The following is a 21,504-nucleotide window of genomic DNA, read 5'->3' on the forward strand; positions in this document are numbered from 1 at the left end:
GGTCTCCGGCTAGCAAAAGCATTCCAGCAGCCGGAGACACACACACAGGGTTCTGAAAAATCCTCGTGTTGCTTGCTTCCTTGTACCTATCGGCCGTAACTGCCGAGCCACACGCAACACGCAAAATGCAAGTCACGAGTCGTGAGTGGAAGAATTTGGCCAGATTGTTAGGTTGAATCGGCATTCAAACCGGCTTTGGCAGAGAGAACATCACGCATGGTTGCATGAGCCTGATAAGAATATGGACACGCAATCGTGAATCACGAATCGTGAGTTGACAGCTCAGACCGTCTTCCATCTCATGGCTCAAGCTAGCTATCTCGATGTAGCGCACGACCATCAGCTCCTCTGCTTCAGTTTCTGATCGCAAGCAAGCTTGAAGTGCTGCTATAGACAACGCTATCAGGGCAATGTGGAAGCACGAACCGACAGAGTATGTCGACATCTCGACCATCGGTATCGACGATGTGCCGCAAACACCTGCGCCCCTACCTTCGTCCTCCGATAAAGCAACCATCAGCTACTGGATGGCCACCACTCCGCATCATTCTCTGCCAGCTTCAATCGACTATCTGCCTGAAAAAACAGACGTTCTCATCATCGGTTCGGGCATCACCGGGGTCTCGACCGCCTACCATCTCGTCAATGCAGTACCGCCTAGCTTGCCGTTCACCCCGAGTATTTCAAAGATCACCATTATAGAAGCGCGTAGCTTTTGTTCAGGCGCTACAGGTCGAAACGGCGGACATTTGACCGCAGCTTCTGCTCTTGCATATACAGACATTGCTGCGAATCCGAACCATCTTCTTGGCGATCGCATTTCGAGCCTGCAGGCGGATGGCATCAAGTCAGAGTCCGCCAAGGCGGTCGAAGAGATTCTCACTTTTGAAGCAAATACAGCCAATGCTATCCGCAGCATCATCGCTCAAGAACATGCCGAAGAACAAGTTGGTTTCACAGACAACACAAATTGGCATGTCTGCGTGGAGCAAGCTGAGGTGGACGAGTTTGAGCACTCGCTCGCACAAGCGGCAAAGCACGACGGACTGCAAAGCTTCGTCCAATGCGTACGCCGCGTGCCAAAAGACGAAGTCGATCAACGAATGAACAATCCCACAGGCATCGTCGCCGTCTACGAGATCCCTGGTGCAACGTTGCACCCACGTAAACTCGTCAACGTCATCTACAAGCGTGCTCAAGCAATTGCTGCTTCCAAGAACATTGTGCTCAACTTGGTCACTGATCTACCGGTGCTCAAAGTCTCTTCACAGAACCAAGAGTACAGCATCGCTTCGACATCAAAAGGTGACATTCGCGCCAAATATGTGGTGCATGCTACTAACGGGTATGCATCTCACCTTTTGCCTCATCTGAGCTCCAGCGATGGTGGCATCATCCCCACACGTGCCCAAGTGGTAGCTGTTACACCTTTGCTATCACAATCACACCTTTGGGGCATGGGCCTAAGTGCCGGCGGAGGCTACGAATACGGCCACCAACGGCCGTTGACTGACTCCAGCTCTCCACCATACATCATGGGTGGAGGACGTGAGTACGCAACGGGTCGAGAATGGGGTGTTGCAGACGACACTTTGCTAAACCCGCAAGTGTCAGCTTTTTTACATCCGTATTTGAAGAAGATGTTCCCAGAATCATATGGTGACGATCTAGAGAGCGAGTGGACGGGGATCATGGGATATACGAAAACCAAAGATCCGCTCGTTGGCCCTGTGCCTTGGCCTGAGAAGGAGCAGGAAGGAGAGAGCAAGAGGAGCGCGAAGGAGTACATCGCAGCCGGGTATAGTGGTCATGGGATGACGAGGGCTTTCGGCTGTGCGGAGGCGGTGGCGGAGATGATCTGGGCTGATGTGATGGGCAAGAGGTGGGAGACAAAGTGGCCATTCCCGGAGTGCTATCTCACTGCTCCAGCGAGGGCTCAATGGAACGCAGTCAAGGTGCAAGTCCAACCTTCACCGACCAAAATGCAACAGGTCAACTCACAGACCTCTACTTGTGCAAGCACAGACGCCCCAAGGGCGAGCAAAGAAGCAAAATGCTCTGTCTCGTCAAGCAAACCACCTTCCACCGGGACATATGCTGGCTGCTGCATCGTCACATGACACACGCTTTTGACGCCAATCAAGACCACACCTTTTGATCTGAGCCTCCTGACTTCAACGCTTACCCAGGACACCTCCTCATCGATGGCTGCTCATCCTACAAATGCGTCCAATTTGCACCAACAGGCTTCCTCGATAGCCTGGCCCGTTTTGTACATCGGCCCATTGCTGTGTGACGTGTAGCAAGAGGTGGGACTCTTACTTTCTGCCCAACCAGATAAAAACGCCCGTGTTTTTGCAGTAACGTCCCGTGCGCTCTTTACCCTCTGACTAGTCTGTGTACGCAGCGCCGTCAGCGGCGGTACTATTTCGGGTAGCTCCCTGGTGAGACCACCGCTGAAACATTGTACACAGTTTTTGAGTGACTGCATAGGCCATACCACATTTCGAGTATACGCTTGTCACCACCCTAAGACACTAACTAACCAAAACATGCATGGTTGGTGGCTGTACACGCATAGGTTGATCAAGCATTTGCCTCACCTATCTAAATGGCCGGAACACGCATCTTATCTACTCGGATTGGGATGCGCCAACTTCTTGCTTCAAAATCATACTCGGCCGTGGCGACGGCGGCAAGCGTTGGAGGATTTGGGTCTCTGATCAAGACGGAAAGGATAGGGACCTTGACACAAAGCACTCTGACGAAACTCCGACAAAGTTCTGTCATGCCAAGTGGATCCACATTCACGTCGAGCATGATGGTTGAGGTCCGGAAGCAAAGTCTGCCCTTTGTTTGAACAGAGGTATCGGAGGGTACAGAGAGCTAGACTGCATATCAGCAACTGACATGAAATTGTCTGAGAAGATAGAGACCGGTTTTGACACGTGCGGGAGCGATCTTGATTCAGTGCATTCGTACTAGCTATTAGAGAACAGAGGAATATAGTAAGACAGGTCAGGCAGATGAAAAGACCAATCGTGAATACAGGCAGTCTTTGCGAAGCGTGGAATCCGGTTGCAATGTGCGCATTCACGGAATGTTATACATGTCACAGAGTATGAGCTAGGGCTATGACAGGCGATAGGTGACTCCCAACATGACCTTTCCCGTTCGCATCGTGCACACGGTGTAGAGGTGTCGAATCAATAGTCTACCAATCTTATCTTCGTTCTTGACGAGGAAAAAGTCGCACGGCTTAGTCTTGCTGTTGGTCACAGTAGCGTTGGCAGTGGACGTGTCTCCGTACCACATGGTATAGCAGGGCCACTTGGGCTCGCTACCTGAAAGGCCAGCCTCAGCCTCAGCCTTACAATGCTTGTGGTACTTGTCGTAGCACGGCTACAAATTGGTGTACGATGGCCAATCGGATGAGGTTTTCATTGTTGAAGCTGGCGAGGCATAGGTGTCCTGTACAGAGAAGGCCCGAACGACCGAAATCGCCAAGGATGAAGCTTGGAACTTGAAGAGCCTCATCTTGATCTTAATGTGAGTACTGAAATGATGTCTGTGGAGTCAAATGCAGGAAAATGTGTGTTTGTGCTAGGACGACCAGGGATGTCGAACACGAATGATACGATTGACTTTATAGGATTTCTCTGAAGCGTTGTTTTTGCTGGAGTTATGGATCCCGACGCAACAGGATGTCTTGTCGCTCACCTGCAAGATACAGCGAGTCTCTCGCCTGCAAGAGACACTGGAATCGCCTGATTCACAGGAGTTTGCCGGTTGTTCGCATCTCACCACTTTCACATAGTCGCATTCACGATTACTACTGCATCTTTGCACCGGTAGCATTACTAACGATGCAACCAAGCATGGCAAGAGACTATGAGTCCCTCATTCGCGCCAACACCGTCTCCATGTTAAGCCCATATGTAACACATATTCCCTGGTGGTCCTCGTTGGCATAGAGCATACGTTTTGTGTGGGTCAACACTGGCACAACTCAAGACAGAATGAGATCATGGTTCCGCCAACGTCTGTTCGTAGGAAGGTAGTCACAGCTGGTCTTTCCAGTACTCTCAAAAGAGAAGACCACAACTATAGCTGGCAAAAGCAGGCCCTGAGCAAGCCACAGTAACGCTTCAACGCCAAAACTAACGATGTAGCAGTAAAGGAGCTTAATTATTCATGATTGCTGCAGGTAGATGGCGATTCACGTTACGCGGTGAAGTAGCTGAAGAAGGCAAGAAGGAGCTCACAACCATTTCAAACAGAGAAGCTTGAAGCATCTTTGATCAATGCGACGAGTTATTACACCATACGCAAGCTTGAGACTAGAACTTGTGGAACGATGGCAAAGCCGCACCAGTTTTACTACTCCTTTACATGAATGTGGAGCCACTTTGTGCAAAGCGTCTTTGAGGTCTCGTGATAGTTGCTAGTGTCAATGTCCCTATCCTTGCCAGCTTCGTCCGATACCCAAATCCTACGATGAAAGCCTTCCTTGTGCTTGAGCGTGATCTTGTAGCAGCCTGTGTCCTGGTTGAAGTCCGAGTACGACATGGAAAGGTCGGTAAAGAACCAAGACAAGGTGAAGGCTTGCTTTGGGTCGCGAGTAGTGAAGTCTGGGAGGTGGGACCAGAGAGTAAGTGTGAGTGGTGGCAATCCCGAACGGCTGTCAGTCTTGTCAAGTCCTCAGAACGGTGCATCTGCAACAGTAGTAATCTAGCTTACCGAGCTTATCGCCGTTTTTCAGGAGGAAGAAATCGTCCGGTGCAGTTTTGCTGTTGTCCACGGTAGCGTTGACAGTTGTCATGTCTCCGTACCACATGGTGAAACAGGGCCATTTGGGGTCGCTACCTGACGGACCAGCGTCAGCTTCGCAATGCTCATGGTAGAGGTCATAGCGCGGCAGCAGCTTGGTGTACGATGGACAGCTGTCGAAGCGATTCATGGTGGGCGCTGGCCAGGCATGGATGACCTCAACAGAGTAAGCGAGGATCATCAGCGCTGCCAAAGCTGGGTACCGAAAGAGCGTCATCTTGATCTGGAGGAAGAGAATGGAATACTAAGGTGAAACGAGCAAGCATTTACGATTTTGATTTCAAGGTTAGCGTCAAGGATGTGGCTTGATTTTATAAGACTTCTCTGAACCGTTGAACACGCCTGTGTGAGCGTCTCCTCGTTGCGGAATGGAATTATTGCTCTAATCTAAGCAAAGCAAGAGGAAAGTGGGCCAGTGGGATCGCTACGTCGAGATGAGGTCAATTGACTCGCCTCCCACATTTCGAACGAATAAACAGACGATGGATGGAGACTACGGCCATCGCTTTCTGATTTCGTACCCACGCGATACTTAGGCTGTATCGTGTACGAAGGCTGTACCCACCGAAATGCCCCTAGGGCGTGTGTGCTCAATGACATGATCCTCTTGGACAAAGTATCGAGTCACGGCCAGAGAGCGGTATTGCAAGCCACGAACGCAATGTACTAATGCATACTTACTCACCTCACTTGGCAGCATATTCTAAAACGGTCGAGTCGGTCCTGTGGGACCGGTACATAAGTCCCGCATCTTGTTCTGAGGTATACAACCCGTGGACAGAGGAAGCGACGATATTCACTTGTTTGCTCTACTTCCCGAGTTCCCGCAAATCTAACTTGGTCAGAACCAGATTGCTAAGGGCTGGGCGCTTCGTATCTATCACTCCTGTCCTGTTTCCACTTATATCTAGATCGAAACGCGGCCCAGGTTCTTGTGCCAACCTCGCAACTCGAACCTTGCTCCTCAAGACACAATCAGGAAAACACTTGGCGCAGTTGACGGGGATGACGGGCCTATTCCTCCGTGTCAAACTTCTACTTTGCGCCGCCGTAGCAGTAATTGTCTTGCTCCTGCCAGCTGCTCTGTCCGCCAAGAAACCTTTCTACGGGGTCGGTCCAGAAATAGGAGGTTTCCCAGAAATCAAAGGTGATCTGTTTACTTTCCCCTCACCTTGGGCCTCCGTGCTCGAACAAGAGCTTCCAGGCGACTGCATAGAGATCACGCCTCTCTACGTAGACACGATCATTTATGGAGTTCGGACGTCCCGTTCCCAGCCCGAGATTCATTTCGAGCTGGTTGGACATGGGCTTTCGATGGCCGGAGCCCAGATTGAGCCATGGCTGCAGCCTGTCAATATGACGAAGAACATCATTCTAGGTAACAACGAGGCTACAGGTGAGTTCATCCGTTTCGTTTCTTCACCAAGAAAAGAACGAGAAGAAGAAAATTATTGACGTTCATTCTGAGTGTAGCTTTCACCATGAACGACCCTGCCGTCGCCTTTGAGATTACCTTTCATCGCTATGGCGGTATGAAATTCCGCTATCTCAACTACGATCCCAGCACAAAGTGCTTTGACATCATGCTCCTACGAGATGTGTCCAAAAAATACAGAATGACCATTGGTAAAACGGTAGACGGTCCAGATTTCGACACACAGCTTCAGCTTGAAACACGCACAAACTTTTGCACAGACAAGCTAGTGATCAGGATCAGGCGGTAGCCGAAGAATCTTCAGGGCATAGGCAATAGTGCACTTAGAAAGATTCTTAGGGCGAACATGTACCTCTATGAATTGGGCAGCCGCTCATGTCAACGACCACTGCTATCTTAAAGCACACTCTCCTCGTCAGCTGATGGTTTTGATTCGAGTGAACATACTGTAAGAACAGGTGAGGCGGTGGGTTCAATACGAATCACGAATATTCACATTAAGTTACGTTGAAATTGTGATTCTTGTCAAATGATGTCTGAATCACAAATGGTCCACAAACGAGGGGCTCGAAAGCAGACTTGCTAGATTTCTCTACACTTTTCGTGACTGACGACTGTGGGTACTGAAGCTCGACTTACTCAATCGTTGCTGATGAGACCGGGACACTACGCAGTTCTAACCCATTCTTTCCTGTTACTTGTCTTGTGTTCGAACAAGTCGTGATGGTTCAGCCCACCATACAGCGTCCCACACCTGACGAGAACTCTGTTATGTTAAGTGAATACTATGTGACACTGAACGGGAGGCGCAGAGCTGCACTTCCTAGTCAAGAGCTGTGTGTCTCGACTCCGAGTTGGATCCAACAAAACCGTGGCCTCTACTCATTCGACAATGATGGAATGAAAGTTTTTGCATCGCAAAACAAGGCCCACTGCAACCTGCGATCTAGGTGCCCCACTGTGGGATGATCTCATGTGAGCACAGAAATGTCCACCAACTACACTTTGAAGATATGTCTATGGCCAGACATGGCCGAAGGTGAGCCCATACGGAGTCGGCAGATAAATACGCCACAATAAGAATCCACGCTACGCTCACCGTTCTATCCACCTTAGCCAAGACCCATACTACTTGCCAACACAGGACCAACGGCCATGATCGGACACATCAGATTTGGTCTTTCGCTCGTCAGTAGCATTTTGCTGGTGTCACAGCTGACTTTACTTGTCCATTGCATTGTTGAAGACGAGCCAACCCCCTCACCAGTTGAAGAAGAGCCAAGCGTTCCCATCACCTCGTCCAGCAATGTCGTACGCAGGGGAGGAAGTGGTAATTCAGACCCCTTTCCCCATGGGTTTGGCTATGTTCCCAACCTACACAGAGACACTTTGGGACGTCCTCTTGGCGGACTCTACTGCGATCTGACTCCGCTCAAGATTGACACCGAGGGTTTCAACAAACACTGTGGGCCAAACTCCGACTCAAAGTGGCCCTGCTTCGCGCACAATGGCAATGACAGGTTGGAAACTGTCAGCGTCGAGCCTTGGTCGAAGCCGCTGAACATGACAGGTAATTCGGCTTTGCTCCGCACCAGCCTAGCCAGACTTGAAACTCGCAGATAGGATTCTCACCTCATCTGCTCTCTTTTGCGTTTCAAATAGACGAAATCCGGCTCAAAGACAGCACTACGAACGGTGAGCCTTTGTGATGCTGACGCCTCGCTCACGGGACAGCAAGTGATTCGCTGACGCTACTGAGAATCTTTGTTGCAGCCTTCACCTTAAGGGATCCGTCCGTCGAATTCACGATCGCCTACGCACAGACCCGCAACGTAAGGTTCAGGTACTATGGCTACGAGCCCGACACCGGCTGTTACAAAATCCACCTTAGCGGTCGTGAACAAGGACGCATCCACGTCACCACTACCGATGAAAACTACAGAGACATTGACACTTGGAACTACCGGGAGACAGGCAAGCGTCTGTGCAACAAGTGGATCTTTATCGGAACGCGCGACCGCGACAGGTTTTCAGAATTACGCGATAGCGATGGTAGTGGGATCTAATCAGCTAGCATCGACACTCACATACGGCGATAAAGAACCTTCTTGCAACAGCTTATGATCATCCCCGATGGAATTGCTAAAAAGGTGCTTGTAGCAGTCTCGCTTCCATCAAAGATCATGGGCGTTGGCGTTTTGTTCGCATTCAGATTCGACAATCACGGGTTCCAACTTGCAGCTCAATATCAACTATTATCCTCTAGTTTGACAGAATTCGAACGGAGCTGAACCTTTGAGACTGGGGAACAAAGAAGTGCATGGAGCGATTCATTGAAGCGGAGTCCATAGACCACGATGAAGCCCTGAACTCGCCTTCAAATGGTCGGTTGGGCACAAGCACAAGCTACGTAGGATAGGTTCTGTCAAGGGAGAAGCGCTGAAATTGCTAGGCAGTAGAAAGCGCATGGATGCGTCAAGCAAACGATGGCAAACCAAGAAACTGGGACTAGGCTGATTTAATCTCCCTGCTTGGCATGAGCTAGAGCGCTTTGATCACGAGCTGCCATTGTGCTTCGGGATCAGCGTTAGTTGCTGTCTTTTGTGTCCAGAGCCGCGTCGCCGTGGATGGCTGGATCATACTGAACATAGCCAAAAGGACAACCAGCACCACGTGTGACGCAGACGCCTCGAGAACTGAGAAAGTAGAGAAAGATGTTCTTGTCAGCGACCATCTGCTTGTTGCTACCGTATCTGAGAGCCGTGTTGACTCACATGGTTCTGATGGGATGAACGATGCAGCAATACTGCGTTCGAACATCACACTGCATGCAAATGGCCTGCGCCATGGCAGCGAGACCGAGCAAGGCGGACAATACGATGGTGAGCTTCATGGTCTCTTGTGACTTTCTATGGACGATGCTCGGTGAAAAGAAGTGGGGCTGCTTGATGGGTAAGGAGGGTGTACTGTACGTCTTGAGTGCCGACTTATATTTCTAAGCGATTCCTCAACTCGGTGACGGATGAAACCAACCTGGTCATCTGGCAGAAGTGGCTTTGCAATTGCTGACAGTGTCAATCATGCGAATAGAGCCAAGAGGGAGCACATTCTGCATCAGGCAAGAAAGCCCCTTGGGGATACATGCCCCTTCTATCGCGCTTGGTAACTCAATTAGCTTGATGCCTATGAAGAGCTCCCCCAAACGAGGTTTGGGTGCCTCTAGTCGAGCGTCGACGCCAATCGAAGGCGTGAGAAACACTCTGGAATGCAATGGATGATAATTGGCATGAGAACAGTCACGAATGTCTGATCTTTCTCACGCAAACAACAGTCGACCGAGCATCTTAGCTGACATTCGTGATTCGTGATTGTGGGTGCGCCCACGCCTAATCACGAATGTAAGGGCGCTGGAGAGGCTTCTCTTCCCTTTATCGTTACACCTAGCTCGAGCAACTTGGACGCTATGAAGATTTTGTGATGAACAGTCACGAATGTCGCCAGCAAGCCGCAAATGTGGCTTGGAAAGGCCGCTCGCCATGCTCTGCGTGAAAGTAGTCCTTAGATGACGCCACAGTTTTTGCCAACCAGGATCAAGTAGCCCGAGATAAGCAGCAACGTCTTTGCTGTCGAGCACGTGCAGAGCAGGCCACATTTGTGATCGATGAGAGGAGATGGCTTTCGAGCTTCCGAGTCAGTAGCCGTCGTCCTCAATGCAAAAAAGTTCAGTCCCAGGTTCAGTAGAGCTTCAATCATGATTGTCTTTTAGAAGCTGACATAACTTACACGATAACTCACAGACTTGTGACTCGTGTAGATGGTGCGCGGTGCGTGATCCGCGCGCGATTTTTGGCACTGTCACGTTTCGAGGTGTAACAATTTTCGATCAGTTAGACAAATCTGTGAATCGTGAATCACGAATCGTGTCTTCAGCTGATCGGTCTGTGCGTTGCTGCTTGCACGTGAGGAAAAGAAGTGTGGAGCTGACGAACGTCTTTTGAGTTGCACAAGCTGTTTCGTGTTTGACTGACGCGGCTTCAATCGTAAATCACGAATGACAGGGCAGCGGTTTGAGTTTCAATTCTTGCTTTCAAGTTCCATCTCCAACACCGTCTTCTGTCTCATCAGCACTTGTTCTCGTACAACCAGCGCTCGAATCAAGGCCTACGGATCTACTGCAACCACAGCGCACCTCACGTCAGCTCGCCCCACAGTCGCCTGTACTGACTTTCATCCCCCGCGGCATCCTTTCATCATCATGTCGCTCTTTGGAACGTTCCCTGGCTCTTCCCGCGGACCAGCAGCAGCGTCAGCGCTCAAGGACCACATGGTGGGCCACCAATTCTCGCCATACGATTCGAACGGTGGCAGTATTGCTGCCGTCTGTGGTACAGACTTCTGCGTAATTGCGTCCGACACACGTCAGTCGACTGGTTACAACATTCAGACGCGCTACAAGCCTAAAGTATTCCGACTGAACGACAAGGCTACACTTGCCACCAATGGGTTCGCTGCGGATGCGGAAGCGCTCGTCTCGCACGTTCGTCAGAGGCTCGAAATGTACCGTCATGCACATGGTCGATCGATGCCGCTCCACTCGATTGCGCGTATGATTTCGACCATCCTATACGGAAAGCGGTTTTTCCCTTACTACGTGTACAACATTCTCGGCGGTCTCGATGAAGAAGGAAAGGGTGCAGTGTATTCGTTTGATCCCGTGGGAAGCTACGAAAGAGAGTTTTGCAGGGCTGCAGGTGCAGCTCAGTCGCTGATCCAGCCATTCTTCGACAACCAGATCATGTTCCGAAACCAAACATCCACGCCGGAACGTACTGTGCCCACTCCAGGCCAGATGACACTTGGAGAGGTGTTGAAGATCGTCGTGGACTCGTTCACTTCCGCCACGGAGCGACATATCGAGGTTGGCGATGGGCTCGAGGTGTTTGTTGTCAGGACGCCCGCTAGTGCAAGTGGCCAGGGCGAGGGTGCAAAGGGTGCTGCTGCTGTGGATCTCAGCACTCTGCCCTCCGATGTACCTTTCAGCGTCGCAGAAGCAGTCGGTGGAGAGGACGAGCAACAGCAAGGCGCTGTCATGGTCATCAGGCGCGAACTCAAGAAGGATTAGACTCAGCGATCGAAACTAGTGCACGTGCTGGTCTCATTGCCAGTCTTCTGTAGCATTACTCAGTCACTCGTCATACACAGGTTTGCTCGTCATAGAGGATGTTTGTCGTCTTGTGTTGGCGAGTCAAGTCAGGGCTGGCGCAGTCAAGACATGAAGCTAAAGCGGCTCGTCGTCACGTGCTTCAGCTGGAACAGCCAAGCTAGACTGAACAATAAACGCATCCGCTACGCCGGCTTGTTTGAGGAGTCCGACTCGGACCCAATAGTCGAGTGCGTCCCTGGCGTCTTTTTCTCTTTGTAGGTTGAGTTGTTCCATGACGTCGGAGAGTGTGACGAGATTGGCGCCGGTTGTGGGCGAAGCGTCTTCGGCCGAGGCGGTACGCGTTTTGCAGCGCGAGATCACCTCTAGTGTCGACGCTTGGATCAAGCTGCATTCGACCGAGATGGTCTGGCCCGAGTCGAGTTGGACGTCCAATTCGACGCTTCCGAGGTGGTTGAGCCAATGCAGCTTGCGCATCGCTTTCGACTGTCGGTACGTCTTGCTGTACTCCTCCTGCGCTTGTAGGAAGAGAGGGGGGAGAGTGAACTCTGTCACCGGCGCAGGCGTGCCCATCTGCACACCTCCAGGATTAGCTGCAGTCTGACGCACACCACTGTTAGGCTTGGTCGTATTTTCCGGCCAAAACTGACGCGAAATAATCAATGGATGCAACCTGGAAACCATACCTTGCACTGCAGATGTCGAAGCAGGCGCAGCCAGTCGTCGTCGTTGGTGCACCTCGCTATCGATTCGACGAGATTCAGTGACATCGCCAAGCATTACATCGCACTTGCCCATGTTCTTCTCTCCAAACCGCTTCTTGAGAATCATATTGTTGCGATACTCTCTCATCGCTTTGTACCCTTTCACTTGCACCAGCTGGTCGGCCATGCTCTTTTCCAAAGCAGCAATGAACCCACTTCGATCGTCAAAAATGCTCGTCAGCATCGAGACGATGTCTTTGGACGTTGACATGCGGTAGCCGCTACCTGCTTCCACGGGTTTGGGTACCCAAGCGGGGTCGTCCCAGTCTTCTTCGGAAGAGGCATCGCTGTCTGAAGCGTGCGAGCTGTTGGCAGCGCGTCGCGAATTGGCGAATCGACGTTTGCCACTTGGGTTTCCAGAGCGCGTTGCAGCTGCAGCGGTACTGGTCTGCAGTGACCGTCGAGGTCGACGTCTGCGCTTGTTTTCAGACTGGCTTTCCTGGTGCTGCTCTTCCTGATCCGCTCGCTCCAGTTCATCCTTGAGCAAGGTGAAGTCAGGATCGTCTCCCAACATTGACGCTACGATCACCAACACTGTATCCTTCCTTGCGCGCAGATACCTTCTGAGGGGCGACACGACACGCGACAGCACTACGCCCGTTGGATCTACCTCGCGTAGAGAGCGAACGAGATGCACATACATCTGGATGATATCGCGGGTGTGGGCGCCCGGATGCAACAGTCGCATGTGCAACGATTGCGAGAGTGTCTTGGCAACGCTAAGCCTTTGATCTGCGTTGTTCAGGCTCAGCCGCAGGTCATCGAGCGCTGCTGACGACTCTGGGTATAACGCGACCAGGTCGAATAGCTGCGCAGCGCGCGTGAGGCAGAGCGCTTTGTCCAGCTGGTAGTCGAGCCGAGTCTGCCATGTAGATTGATCTGCAGAGTCTACGTCGGGCATTTCTTCATCCAAAACAGACGAGACGTGTTGCTGACGACACATCTGACGAATAGCAGCAAAGCGTGGTTTGACCTCGTCGTCGAGCCATTGTTGCAGCACGCGACGAGCAGCATAATCGAGCGGCAGCACAGAGTCTTGTGGCCGCACGTCCTCTGCACCGATCACCGCTCGGACTTTGCGCGAGATCTCGAGATGCACCACTCGGGTGAGCAAGATCAGTGCTGGCTGTGTCAGACCTGCCGTGTTGATATGAGCGACAAATGTTGCGTGCAGGTCCGTGTCGTTCTGATCGCTTACCAGGTGTTCGAGATGTGAACGTAGCGCATCTGCGGCTCGTGCATCGAAGCAAGAGCGCACATATGCTTGAAGCGGCTTGAGAAGTCGATTTCGGTCGCTCGAAAGGCTTTCAAAGATCGATCCTTCGGAGTAAGGAGATAGCCAAGCTCGAAACCAGTGTGATATGGTAACGAGAGTGCAGGGTAAGTCGTCACCTAGCGTCGAAAAGCCTGTTCCCTGTTCATGAGCAGTAGTGACACCACACTCCAATGCAACTTTGCGAATCCTTTGTAGACACCTGTCAATGTAATGGTGAGACAGAGCGATTAGGCTCGGACTGGGTGATGATAGGTTTGTCTTGGAGCTTGATGGTACTGAAACGTCGCTGGCGTGAAGTTCATGAAGGGCGTTGCTGGCTTCTGCATCTAGGATAAAGGAGTCAGCCTCGAAACTGTAGAAGCGACAGTCCAAAGGCGCTACTGGCTCGAGATACTGCATCAGCACAGTATACGCATGTAATGATGGCAGCAGGATAGAGCAAGAGGTGCGGGCAGATGGCTGTTTGTGATGGCGCGTCAAGCTGTGCAGTGCATGCTGCCAGGCCTGTGTGAGCGACATTGTCGTCTCTACGGCGGCAGCGTGCCTGTTGCGTCTCGTGGTGAGCAGCGTGTCTTGGTTAGGTGGTCAAATCAGTGAACAGAGAAAGACGTGTATGGTGTTGATGGAACGATCTTTGTGATTGAGAACAACACTTTTGAACCAATCGTGAATTACAAATGTACAACACGCCAAATCACGAATCGACGCACACGCGTCATGAAGCGTAATCGGATTTGTAATCGGGCCCGATGGAAAAAACTTGAGAAGCTTCCGTGTTTGAATACTCACCTCACGACTTGGCACGAACTTCCTCCACAAAAAGCCTCGTGCAACGTGAACAACGACGACCACCTCTGCTTGACCCTGTCTTCCGTTGGCTGTCAATACTACAGGGATGGTAAGTAATACGCAGAAGCCGAGGTTCAGGACCGACGCTTGTCTCACCAACTTCAATGGATGCTGACCTTGTTTGCTTTGAACGTGTTGTTCCCAGTCACGGGTCGAGCTCCTGAACGCAGGAGGCTTCCGCATCGATGGGCGCAAGCAATTCGAACTGAGGTCGATCGGCATCCAACTCGGCGGCTCTCAAGACACCGCCGCGGATGGATGTGCACAGATCACGCAGGGTCTAACTATTGTATCAGCCACTGTGTTTGGCCCGCGAGAAGCTCGGTCCGGAGCCAATGTGATGCACGATCGTGCCTCTGTCAACGTCGAGGTGTCCGTAGCACCATGGGGGTCTATGGAACGTAGGCGTCGCAATCGAGGCGACAGACGACTGGTGGAATTTGCGAATTCGATCAAGTCGACGTTTGAGCCGGTGATCCATACACATCTCTACCCACGCTCACAGATTGATATCTTCGTCCAAGTGCACCAGCAAGATGGAGGTGTTCTGCCCGCTGCCATCAATGCTTCCACATTGGCCCTGCTTGATGCCGGTATCGCTATGCAAGACTTTGTCGCCTCGGTATCGTGCGGCATTCACTCGACATCAGCTATGCTCGACCTGTCCAACACCGAGGAACAGGATCTGCCTCATGTTACAGTTGCAGTGCTACCACGGACCAAGCAGATCACATTGGCATCGCTAGAGACGAGGTTGCATGTGGAACGCTTTGAACAGATTTTCACTCTAGCTATTCAGGCGGTGGCTGTGCTGCACAACGAGATGGAGTTGGCAGTAAGGGACAGAACAAAGACGTTGGTGCATGCTATGACTGGGAGAACCATCGAGTCCGAGACAGCGGTCCACCACGACCAAGATGCAGAGCACGATAGTCCGGATCACGACGATATCATGCTCGCTTGATTCAGCATTTGGCGCTATATCGTAACGCTTGCCATTCTCTGATGCAGTCTTGTACTTGTACCGAATTCATTCTCTTTCATTGCTCGTGGCTATTGGTGATTTGCTGCTCATGGAAAATGTCGCTCTGATAGGGGCTTCTCTCTTCGATTCCACCGGCGACCGCACGTGGTACAGCCAGTTGGTATAGCAAGGTCTCATCTGCTTTTCGCTTGCAACGACAAGTGTAACGGCAGGACACAGAGCAAAGGACGAGACAACTTGTATGGGTTCCGACATACTTTGCATTTGTTTTGGGAGCATCATCTAGGTTGACAGTGAAATCTACAATCTGGGTTTGGCACTAGCAGCCTTTAGTTGGGCATGCCTTTTCCTAGCCGCCTCCTTGACGATGGCCTTGTCTACTTTACCGTTAGCGTTCCTCTCTAGAGGCTCGTCTCGGATCCAGACAAAGTCAGGGACCTCGTGCTTAGGCAGCAACTTGCGTGCTACGGCGAGCACGTCTTGCTCTGTCGGTCTGTTCTGCTTCTGATACTCGGCGCGTGGGACACATACGACGCCGACTGTCTCGCCGAAACGTTGGTCGGGGATGGGAACAGCTGTACAGTCAATGATCCTTCGTTCTGAATAGATCGCCGTTTCCACCTCTGTACCGCTGATGTTTTCGCCACCACGGATGATGATGTGTTTGGATCGATCCATGACGTAGATGAAGCCATCGTCCTCTTTGCGACCAAGATCACCGGTGCGGAAGAAGCCGTCTTTGGTAAAGGCCTCTTCTGTGGCCGCTTTTTTACCCCAGTAGCCGAGAGCGACGTTGGGACCGCGAACCCAGATTTCGCCCGTTTTGCCATTGGCCACCTCGGTCAGCGTATCGGGGTCGATGATACGGATCTCGATGGTTGGAGGAGCACGACCGGCCGAAGTGGGTCGAGCCAAGTAGTCGTCACTGGCCAGACCCGAGGCAGCACCGTTGACTTCGGTGCTGCCGTAACCTTGACCGATGAGCATCGACGGGAACTTCTGACGAGACTCTTCGGGCAACTCTTTGGCGCTTGACGATCCGCCATGCGAAAGACCCTGGAGAGAAGGAAGCTCGTGCTTGCTGAGCACGATCTCTCGAACCATGAATCCGATTCCGAGAACGACTTGGATCTTGTGCTGCTGGATGAGTTCGATTGCCTTTTCAAGATCGTACTTGGGCATGAGGACGATCTTGCTGCCACGCAGCACGCTGGGGCATAGGCCGGATTGAATGCCGGTAGAGTGGAAGAGAGGGATGAGGAAGATCGAGGAAGCTTGTTCGTCATCCGGTTGGGGTGTGGGGGGTGCCAATCCACGACGGACGTAGGCGCGAGCAATCGAGAAGCCAGAATTAGGACCTGCCGAAAGGAACTGACGGTGTGTAGCGGCTACGCCTTTCGGTTTACCTGTGGTACCAGAGGTATATAGCACGGAAGCCAGGTCTTCGGGTTGAATGTCGATCTTGGGAATCGCATCGGCGGACTGGGCGACGGAAGCAAACTTGCGGTCGAGCTGGAAAGCATCAAACACATTGTTAGCGCCGTTGGCTTGAGCCCACTCTCGCTCTTCTTGGGCCAGGATACCTGAAAAGCTGCGAGCAAAGACAGCTACACCAGATAGACCACTGTGAGCACCTGGTGTGCAGCCAAAGTCGTCGACACAGTCTGGACTGGCTTGCGTAAAAAGCTTGTGCACAAAGTTTTCCTCTGCATCTCGCAAACGTCTGAACCTTTCCACGTCGAAAAGGGCCACTTTGGAGCCTACATCCCTGATGCAGTCGTAGATGGCCTTTCCAGGAAGGAAGGCATTGACTAGCGCCGGTACGCCTCCCAAGAGGTGTACAGCATAAAAGCCAATCACGAATTCGACATGGTTGCGGGCGACAATTGCGACTCTGTCGCCCTTTTTCACGCCAAACTGACGCGAAAGCCAGGTAGCGGTGAGCATGGCGCGCTTGTGAACATGAGCATAGGTATGTGATTCACCTTCGGCAACAATCATGGTTCTGGAAGCATAAGTTGTAGCAGCAAACATCCAAAGATCACGAACAGAGTTTGGAAGTTGCTTCCAAACCTTGGTGAGTCGGCCATTGATGAATTTGACTTGGGTCTCGAGTAGGCTTCCGGGAGCGTCGAGCAGCTTGTCGACCGTTTCGAGCGGTACAAGAGTGCTTTGGTCACGGTCACCTTTGAAGTCTTGGGGGATGGAGCGCTTGGCCAAGTGAGGAGAGGTTGGGACCGAGCTCATCTTGTTCAAGTAGAATTAGGCTCGAAAACGTGGGTTCTGCGGTGATTACGCGCTGCGCTGCCTTGGACGAAATCGGCTATGGCTGAGAGGACACTATCGACAAGCTGCTTGACGTGTATGAGGGTGGGAGCGAAGAGCGTTGTTGGATGCAGAGCAACAAAGGTGGCGAAGCGGGAGCCAAAGATGGAGACAGCATGCCAACTGACAAGCGCAATGGAGAAACACACACGAAAGGCACTTCTGACTGGTGAGAGGTGCGGACAGACATGGTCCATAGGCCGTGCCGGCCAACACGGATACTGACTCAGGCCGAGGACGGAAAGAGGACGACCGGAAGACCGGGATGGAAGAGAGCGGTGGAGCGGTAATGTGCGAGGTCACGAGCGTCCCCGTGCCGAATCTAGCGTGAACCGTCGTGAGTAGGCCAAACAGCTTGACACCCTAAGCGTGAACTTGTCAAGTAACGTTGTATGGATCGCTCACGGCTTCTTCACTCGCTAAGCCCAAGTTATTCACGATTATCATTCGTGATTCTCGATTAACGATTGTTATTGATATTCGTGAATGTTGACTATTCAATAGACTAATACCCCGCACTCGTGACTGGTCTCCACCCGGCTGGACGAGCGGCTAATGATCGCGCATCGGAGTATCTTGCGATGCCGAATATACAGTGTATTTTTTCACGATTATCCGCCGTTGCATCGAGAATCGTGAATGCAAAGCCCGATCCACCAACGCTGTAAAAGACACCGATCCACACAATCACGAAAATAGCCAGGTTAGAGCTGAATGCAACCAAGGCACGACGTGCAAGGCTTCCATTTCAAGAGACAGGGTTAAACTGCACCTTGGCATTCCATACACGATATACTCACACTGACAAACTAAGTTATGGCAATTGCATTTGTGATTTGTGATTTGCGATTTGATCCGATACGAGGAGCGCTATTCGGCGCTTGTGACTGTGTGACTACTTTTGGTGAATGTTACCGTCAGCGCTACGGAATTCTTTTGCATACGTCATAAAGGTATCCGTAGCACCGAGTCCGATATGAATGGCGCGCAAGATCCAAGCTGGCAGCACCTTGTTGTAGCTCAGGACATACATGGCTCGAGGGATATAGACGATTCTGCTCTTGTCTCCTTCGAGCACGTCGATAATCTTGGTGGCCGCCTGAGGAATGGTAAGCGTTGGCAGCAGGAACTGGTCGTGCGTGTCGAGCATTCGACCTTCGGTCATCTTGGATTCGATCTTGAGTGGGCAGACGATGGAGCTGCGCACATTGTCCACCTTGTGGTAAGCATGCAGCTCGGCCGAGAGCGACGAGTGCAACGAGACGGTGGCTGCCTTGGATGCGTTGTAGGCAGCGTTGGCTGGAAGCTCAACGTAGGCGGCGCCAGAGCCGATGATGAGGATGTGTCCACCCCATCCGTTTTTGGCCTGTTTGTAAGGGCGGTCTTTTACTCCACCATCGGGGAGCATGTGTTCGCCAAACGTTTTCAGGGTTGCCATGACGCCGTGGAAGTTGACTTCGGAGACGTGCTTGGCGAGTGAGTAGGGGAACTGTTGCTCTGTGTCGAGCAAGAACGAGTGTCGTGCGATACCAGCGCCGAGCAGCAGCATGGTACAGTAACCCAGCTTGTCCTCGACCTGTTTTTTGGCGTTGAGAAGCGACTGGATGTCAGTGACATCAGTCTTGATGTAGAGAGTCTCTAGTCCGTGTTCTGACTTGTCTGGCAAGTCGAGAACGACGACGGTGGCGCCTTTTTGACGGAGAAGTTTGCAGACATGGCCACAGATACCTCTGGCACCGCCGGTGATGACAACAATGTGCTCATTCCATCGAATCGGCCTGCGGGACTGGCGATCGATGATGAGACGATTGCCTATGGCGTTGATCGTCTTGAACAGCCGGATGAGCAGATACCATTTGGCAAGTCGGTTGGCGCGATTGCTCCAACCAGCGCCGAAATCAGCCGCCAGAAGCGACAGCTTTTCGCGTCGACTGAGATCGGTCCTATCTCTGAGAAACTTGAGATTGTTGGTGCCGCCGACGATTCTGACAAGTGAAAGTATGGTTGCGATGGTCGAGAGCCCATTCGAGTGGAAAAGTGGACGCAAGAAGTTGTTGACAAAGGCATCGATGGTGAATGCGTTGGGTTTGTCGCGGTGGTTGACGGCCCTCTTGAGCGCATCGTTGAGCGGCGTTGCTGACGTAGTCGAGGCAGAAGAGTGAGGGCTCGACATGCTTGCGTAGGAATCGGGGATCAATCGAGGAGAGGTGGTGGACGTCGAGTGGCAGCAATGCGAGACACAAGTGGCATCGCAACAAGGTCGGCCACACATACACGATGGCAATTCACGATTTGTCGGATCTTGCAACCACAAACTCACGACTCGGAGTTACCCCGCACCTGCCACGCCTCAGCCGGCCTAAGCTAGGGTGGCCCAGGAAACGTGAAGGGCACCATGACGCATGAGTCGGTTCACGATTTTCGATTGACGATTGACGATTGTGTGTGTTACACGTTACTCGTGACTCTGCGGAGGCTGTTTTCACGGACTGTTCGACTCGCCTTCTCCAGTCGTGATTCGTGAGTCGTGATTCGGAGCACGCATGCCGTTAAGTTGTAAATCGTGAATCGGTTCACGGGGGTTGAGATAATCTCTTTGGCATTCGTGATTGGTTTAACAGGTGTATGTTGATTCGTGATTGCCGTGTTCCGTGTCAGCACGTTGTGATTCCACGTTGATAGACGAGGATTCCCACTCTGTGACTTTGCTGTGTCCGTGTTCCGTGTTGGTGTTCTCATGTCCCTGTGCTTGCGTCGCACCTCGGATGTGGACTGCCGAGCGAGTGAGCTGGCTGGCTGCAGTTCAAGCATCCTCTCTCTCTTTTCTTGCATTCGTGATTCTGTCTTGCTTTCCTCTCTTTCTCTCGATTTGTGTGGTTCACGATTTACGATTTACGATTTACGATTTACGATTTACGATTTACGATTTACGATTTACGATTTACGATTTACGATTACGATTACGATTACGATTTCTCAGCGTGCCAAGAACTCACTCAGGGGACATTTTCTGTGTAGTCGAGGTTGAGCGCCCCTGACGCCGTTCGTGTTTGGGTGTGGCAACAAGAGCGAGCCAAGGCCAACGTCACCACTGGGTGCATCTGCATACGCATAGGCGATCGAGGATGAGTAGACTAGAAGCATTCTCGGTGTGCCTGAGTAGCAACCAGACTGATTGGATAGCCGAACCCATGATCGGATCTGCGACCGTATGCTGAGTTGCAGCCCTCAGATGGATTGATTGTAACTTACTATACTTGCTGTGGCAGTCATACGTTCTAAGTCGTGAGTGATTACTTACTAGTTATAGAACTATACTCTAAAAACCAACGCACGGCTGCACGGCTGCACGGCTGCACGGCTGCGCGACTGCACATCGGCGTGGCGCGTCTCCTTTTTGCTTCTCTGGCGTGGCACGCGAACCATGGCAAAAATCAAGCTGCTCTCGTGCTGACGTTTGCTGGCAGCGACGAGATAAGAGAACGTGTTGGACCCTTGCGAGACACACACACCCCCGAGACCGAAGCACAAAGCACGAAGCACGAAGCACGAAGCGTGAAGCGTGCTCAGTGCTCAGTGCTTGGCTACTCGTGCGGTTCGCTCGCCCATTATGTATGGTGATTTTCTCCTTCGACAATCGTGAATCACGAATCGTGAATCGTGAATCGTGAATCGTAAATCTTTCGCTGGCTGGCCTCAATCCTGAATCTCGTACCACGAATCGTGAATCCCCATAATCGTGAATGACCTGTGCGCCGCCATAATCGAGATTCAGCCGTGCGACGCGAAATGCTTTCACTTTGCACGCACCTCGGATGGCGTTGATGCCATGGTCGAAAGACAGAGAGAGAGAGAGAGCGAGACACGAATCACGATGCA

At 51.8% G+C, this 21,504-nt stretch overlaps 10 protein-coding genes across 10 annotated transcripts; 5 read left to right on the forward strand and 5 right to left on the reverse strand.

Moving 5' to 3' along the window:
• Positions 1-410: 410 nt before the first annotated feature.
• UMAG_03221 (uncharacterized protein) lies at positions 411-2,120 on the forward strand (the record flags this gene model as incomplete). Its single annotated transcript, XM_011391349.1, has 1 exon — positions 411-2,120. The coding sequence occupies one exon, from the start codon at positions 411-413 to the stop codon at positions 2,118-2,120; it is 1,710 nt and encodes a 569-aa protein (XP_011389651.1).
• Positions 2,121-4,380: 2,260 nt separating this feature from the next.
• On the reverse strand, positions 4,381-5,047 carry UMAG_03223 (mig1 protein; the record flags this gene model as incomplete). Its single annotated transcript, XM_011391350.1, has 2 exons — positions 4,381-4,631; positions 4,741-5,047. The coding sequence occupies 2 exons, from the start codon at positions 5,045-5,047 to the stop codon at positions 4,381-4,383; spliced, it is 558 nt and encodes a 185-aa protein (XP_011389652.1).
• A 788-nt stretch (positions 5,048-5,835) lies between these two features.
• Positions 5,836-6,554, forward strand: UMAG_12215 (uncharacterized protein; the record flags this gene model as incomplete). Its single annotated transcript, XM_011391550.1, has 2 exons — positions 5,836-6,226; positions 6,304-6,554. The coding sequence occupies 2 exons, from the start codon at positions 5,836-5,838 to the stop codon at positions 6,552-6,554; spliced, it is 642 nt and encodes a 213-aa protein (XP_011389852.1).
• Positions 6,555-7,420: 866 nt separating this feature from the next.
• On the forward strand, positions 7,421-8,331 carry UMAG_12216 (uncharacterized protein; the record flags this gene model as incomplete). Its single annotated transcript, XM_011391551.1, has 3 exons — positions 7,421-7,801; positions 7,928-7,970; positions 8,000-8,331. The coding sequence occupies 3 exons, from the start codon at positions 7,421-7,423 to the stop codon at positions 8,329-8,331; spliced, it is 756 nt and encodes a 251-aa protein (XP_011389853.1).
• Positions 8,332-8,852: 521 nt separating this feature from the next.
• On the reverse strand, positions 8,853-9,158 carry UMAG_12217 (uncharacterized protein; the record flags this gene model as incomplete). The annotated part of the gene is made up of 2 exons (XM_011391552.1): positions 8,853-8,961; positions 9,073-9,158. 2 exons carry the CDS (start codon positions 9,156-9,158, stop codon positions 8,853-8,855), a joined length of 195 nt encoding a protein of 64 aa, XP_011389854.1.
• A 1,362-nt stretch (positions 9,159-10,520) lies between these two features.
• Positions 10,521-11,387, forward strand: UMAG_10647 (putative 20S proteasome subunit beta 6; the record flags this gene model as incomplete). The annotated part of the gene is made up of 1 exon (XM_011391496.1): positions 10,521-11,387. The coding sequence occupies one exon, from the start codon at positions 10,521-10,523 to the stop codon at positions 11,385-11,387; it is 867 nt and encodes a 288-aa protein (XP_011389798.1).
• Positions 11,388-11,543: 156 nt separating this feature from the next.
• On the reverse strand, positions 11,544-13,985 carry UMAG_03226 (uncharacterized protein; the record flags this gene model as incomplete). Its single annotated transcript, XM_011391351.1, has 1 exon — positions 11,544-13,985. The coding sequence occupies one exon, from the start codon at positions 13,983-13,985 to the stop codon at positions 11,544-11,546; it is 2,442 nt and encodes an 813-aa protein (XP_011389653.1).
• A 376-nt stretch (positions 13,986-14,361) lies between these two features.
• On the forward strand, positions 14,362-15,279 carry UMAG_03227 (putative exosome complex exonuclease rrp41; the record flags this gene model as incomplete). The annotated part of the gene is made up of 2 exons (XM_011391352.1): positions 14,362-14,364; positions 14,461-15,279. The coding sequence occupies 2 exons, from the start codon at positions 14,362-14,364 to the stop codon at positions 15,277-15,279; spliced, it is 822 nt and encodes a 273-aa protein (XP_011389654.1).
• A 321-nt stretch (positions 15,280-15,600) lies between these two features.
• Positions 15,601-17,547, reverse strand: UMAG_03228 (uncharacterized protein; the record flags this gene model as incomplete). The annotated part of the gene is made up of 1 exon (XM_011391353.1): positions 15,601-17,547. One exon carries the CDS (start codon positions 17,545-17,547, stop codon positions 15,601-15,603), a length of 1,947 nt encoding a protein of 648 aa, XP_011389655.1.
• Positions 17,548-18,520: 973 nt separating this feature from the next.
• Positions 18,521-19,798, reverse strand: UMAG_03229 (uncharacterized protein; the record flags this gene model as incomplete). The annotated part of the gene is made up of 1 exon (XM_011391354.1): positions 18,521-19,798. One exon carries the CDS (start codon positions 19,796-19,798, stop codon positions 18,521-18,523), a length of 1,278 nt encoding a protein of 425 aa, XP_011389656.1.
• Positions 19,799-21,504: the final 1,706 nt, after the last annotated feature.

This window comes from Mycosarcoma maydis, chromosome 8 (genome assembly GCF_000328475.2).
Source record: "Mycosarcoma maydis chromosome 8, whole genome shotgun sequence".
In the NCBI taxonomy this organism is placed as follows: Eukaryota; Fungi; Basidiomycota; class Ustilaginomycetes; order Ustilaginales; genus Mycosarcoma; species Mycosarcoma maydis.